Below are 3,822 nucleotides of genomic sequence, written 5' to 3' on the forward strand. Positions count from 1 at the left end.
CCGCGCCTGCGCCCCGTGCCAAGCGCCCGCACTCCGACAGCGAGGATGACGCCTTCTCCGAGGAGAGCAGCAAGGATGCACAGTAAGTGTACCACGAAAACAAAAGTTCACTATTTTCAGTTCACCGAAAGCCTTCTAATGTAAAAATGTCCCAAACTTTAGTTAATGTATTTTCTATTTCTTATCTCAAAAAGTTATCATTACCAACTTTATAAACATAAATGAATAATTAACGAGAACAAGATTCTTATTAGATTCTTATCAGACAAATACAAGTGATAAGCGGTAAGACAATGTTGCGCCTACGCTGCTACGCTCGTAGTCACCTCTACGAAAAAACTTATGCGATCACTATTTCGACATTTTAAATAGCAAATCACATATTTTTATATTTCTTTTGTATTAACGATTAGATATTCTTATGATTTAAATAATTGTTTACATGTTTAAAACATATTTATTACAAAATAATTTATATTATAAAAGTACCCTTGTCATAAACAACCCCGTCGGTCGACGCTAATGAAGAACGTAGAGTCAAGGATTGTTCAACATTGACCTTTTTTTAACTCATTGGGGCAATATAGTTTTTGTAACATTGTATATAATTGGCAATGAAGTAAAACTGTGCATGTGTAAAGTAATAAACATAATTTTTAAGCAGAAAAACTATAGAAAGAAGCATTTAAAAAAACTAAAATACGTAAAATTATTGCTTGCTATTATTCGGATTCATAATATTTTCTTTCATATCCATTTAACTTTTCCAATTTATTTATTTCGATAAATGGAAAAGCCTAATTCCTTTTAAGGTGTTTCATTTTTCTATGAACATTATTCACGAGGCGTATTTACGAGCAGCCAACTGTGAACTGTAAGATAAAATACTGTTTTAGAAGTGAAGATCATTCTAATTTTACTTTACATATATTACTTTAGCTTGCCTACACATAATACTTTCTTATTTATGAAGTTAATTGGTATGAAACGTTTACTCTTTTAGAAAAAAAAAACTTGATCTAAACTAAGTGCGAATGTAAATCATAAACTGTTTTTTTTTATTTGTTTATTTAAATCATGTATCATATATATGAAAGTCATAAAATTCGCCATCGGCTTGTACAACATTTATGTACTAGATACTAAAAGAGTTGGTCATCCGTAGGTCCCCGGGCGGCGAGTCTTGCCAATTGATGACCCGCAAGCGCCGGCGTGGCGTCATCGAGAAGAAACGACGCGATCGCATCAACACCTCGCTGACGGAACTGAAGCGGCTCGTACCCGCAGCCTGCGAGAAGCAAGGCAGCGCCAAGCTAGAGAAAGCGGAGATACTACAGCTTACAGTCGACCATCTCAAGATGCTGCACGCTAAAGGTAACTACGACCTCTATATTTATTTGCAACTTCATTCGCTCAGAGTTAAACAAAAATACTGGTCATAAATATAGCCTGTGCTATCAGGGGATAATATAGCTTCCCAACAGTGAAAGAACTTTTCAAATAGGTTCAGTTACAGAGCCTATTTAATGCAAGGAAACATTTAAATCTTTGTAACAGACAGTTCATTAATAATTATTTGATTATGTAACTACTCGAAGTATCATTTTATTGAAAGAAAAGAATATTTCTTATTTGTATTGATTTCGTCGGTCCAGACGACCGAGAGGTCACGTTTGTAGTGCGGATGTTGTACGGTCAGACAGATATCGATGAGATAAACTTTATTATAGTCAAAAGTACCACAAATATTAGTCAACAAAAGTGTCGTTTATTAAGTCAATAAGTTACAAATTAATTTGTTACTACGACGGAAAAGAGATATCTGATATTTCTACAACTAGGACACGTCTTGCCTTACTATTGACAATTTTTTACAATGTTTCTTGCGTATAATGCGAGTGATCCTCTCCAGTAAGATAACGGTAAATTTTCCGCGCCGGGACACCAATCAAACTGCAAAGTGCTTCCGTTTCCTACGAATTAACAAAAGAACACCGTAACGTAACGGTTGTGATACAAACCTCAAATTAAATTTGTGAACAAATGCACTGTGAGTAAAAAGGCCTTTCCTGTCCTTAGAAATTATCTTTTTTAACCGCAAAATGATAAATGTCTACATGTAAAATTTAACAAATTGCTATAACTTGTGTTTGATACTTTGATAAAACGAATAGATTTATAGTTATAAAAATTATTCGATAACTTTACCTACAATGTGAAATGTAATGTTTAATAGTAATACTATTTATTTGCACTCTAATGTAAGCGTCGTCCGGAAATGTTGTCATTTCAAACTTTTAATTGGCGATGCGAGGAAACGTGTTGCGGTTAACTTTATGTTTGTGGTTTTGTTTGTCGGACATTAACAGGCATTTTCAGTGAAGCATGCATAAAGGTCATTGGACGAACAACTGGAGTTAGATTTATGAGATTTCTGTTAAAAAAGCAAGCGATATACATTAATAAAAGTTAAAAAGTTATTTAAAAACACACAAATTATATCATAAGTGAATACAAGTAACACACAAAGCGCAGCTTAATCGTTCCTTCCTACCGCAACAACCGCATATGTTCGTGCCCCGGAAATGCACAATAAAACGTAACTCACATGCCCTTAAATCAAAAACCATGAGTCCGCAGTCCGAAGGTCCAGGTAGAGGCTGACACCTGGCTCCCCCCTCTGCCGTGCCTCCCACAGGACACAAAAACTCGGACAAACAGGAAGCGATCATGACACGCCACAATCTCCATTACCCACGGCTATTTGATACAGTTTACATCCTTTTTTTTAATATGGGCAATGAAAGGGATAGTCTATGGCTGTGCCTATTAAATTACGTTTATTTACATATTATAGTCCCGGTTAGGATATTGGTTTTTACAATGTAATGGAGACAATTCACTCTTAAACTTTTTGTTTCAAACAAATCTTTGTAAGAAACTTTTAAGTATTGTTCATCCGAATTTAATGTAGCTACCGTAAAGATGCAAAATTTTATAGCGTCATAAAATATCTCATAATCCACCATATATTGATAACGTCTGTACTCGTATAATCAGTATAATCATATTATCATGCAATACGAGTGGCTATCGCCAGGGGTGTCGCGTGGGAACCCCCGCGCGGACCGCGTCCCACTCGCGAGGGACACCCCTGTCGCTGTGATGTCTGCTAACCCACTTTACAAAGATAAGCGTACTACTGTGTGCTACGTACTGTTGTGCATATTAATGCGATCACTTAAATAAAGTTGTCGCTTATAGTGCTACGACAAAATTTCCGAGACGTATTCGACCATATAATTTAATTCCGAATTGAAGTTAAAGCTTTATTAATTTATTGTACTCTTTATTTTACATTAATTATCATACATTACACATACAAAAGAAACGTAATCAGACAAACGACAAATTGTTTAAACAGTTTTTTGGAACCTTGAAAAAGTTTAATCTGTATGCGATTCGTCCGCTCACGTGTGCGGTGCATTGTGCGGCGCGCGCACTGACAGACGGAAGCGGGCGCGGGACAAGCCTAATGAGCGAGGGTTGCCACCTGCAGGTGAAAAAACATCACCCGACAACTGCTCTTAGAAAAGGGCATTACAATTGTATTAGTTATTTAAGTTCCGGAATATTTTAAAGCTAATATTCATTTAACCACTTAAGTATTTTTGGTGTAGTTTGCAAAATCTAAATTGTTTCACATCTGACTAAAATTATTTATTACTTTTTTGTAATTCTCCTACCACGTTCAGAAAAATCTAAATTTTAAGAACAAAGTATTTTCACTTAAGCTTATTTTTGTTTTAATACGCACTATTC

At 35.6% G+C, this 3,822-nt stretch overlaps 1 protein-coding gene across 1 annotated transcript; it reads left to right on the forward strand.

Annotated features, from left to right (window-relative positions):
• Nucleotides 1-5: 5 nt before the first annotated feature.
• Nucleotides 6-1,442, forward strand: LOC106111751 (hairy/enhancer-of-split related with YRPW motif protein; the record flags this gene model as incomplete). The annotated part of the gene is made up of 2 exons (XM_013293895.1): nt 6-82; nt 1,166-1,442. Coding segments are annotated over 2 exons (354 nt in total), but the record flags the coding sequence as incomplete, so codon positions are not given.
• Nucleotides 1,443-3,822: the final 2,380 nt, after the last annotated feature.

This window comes from Papilio polytes, unplaced genomic scaffold (genome assembly GCF_000836215.1).
Source record: "Papilio polytes unplaced genomic scaffold, Ppol_1.0 DF824146.1, whole genome shotgun sequence".
Lineage (NCBI taxonomy): Eukaryota > Metazoa > Arthropoda > Insecta > Lepidoptera > Papilionidae > Papilio > Papilio polytes.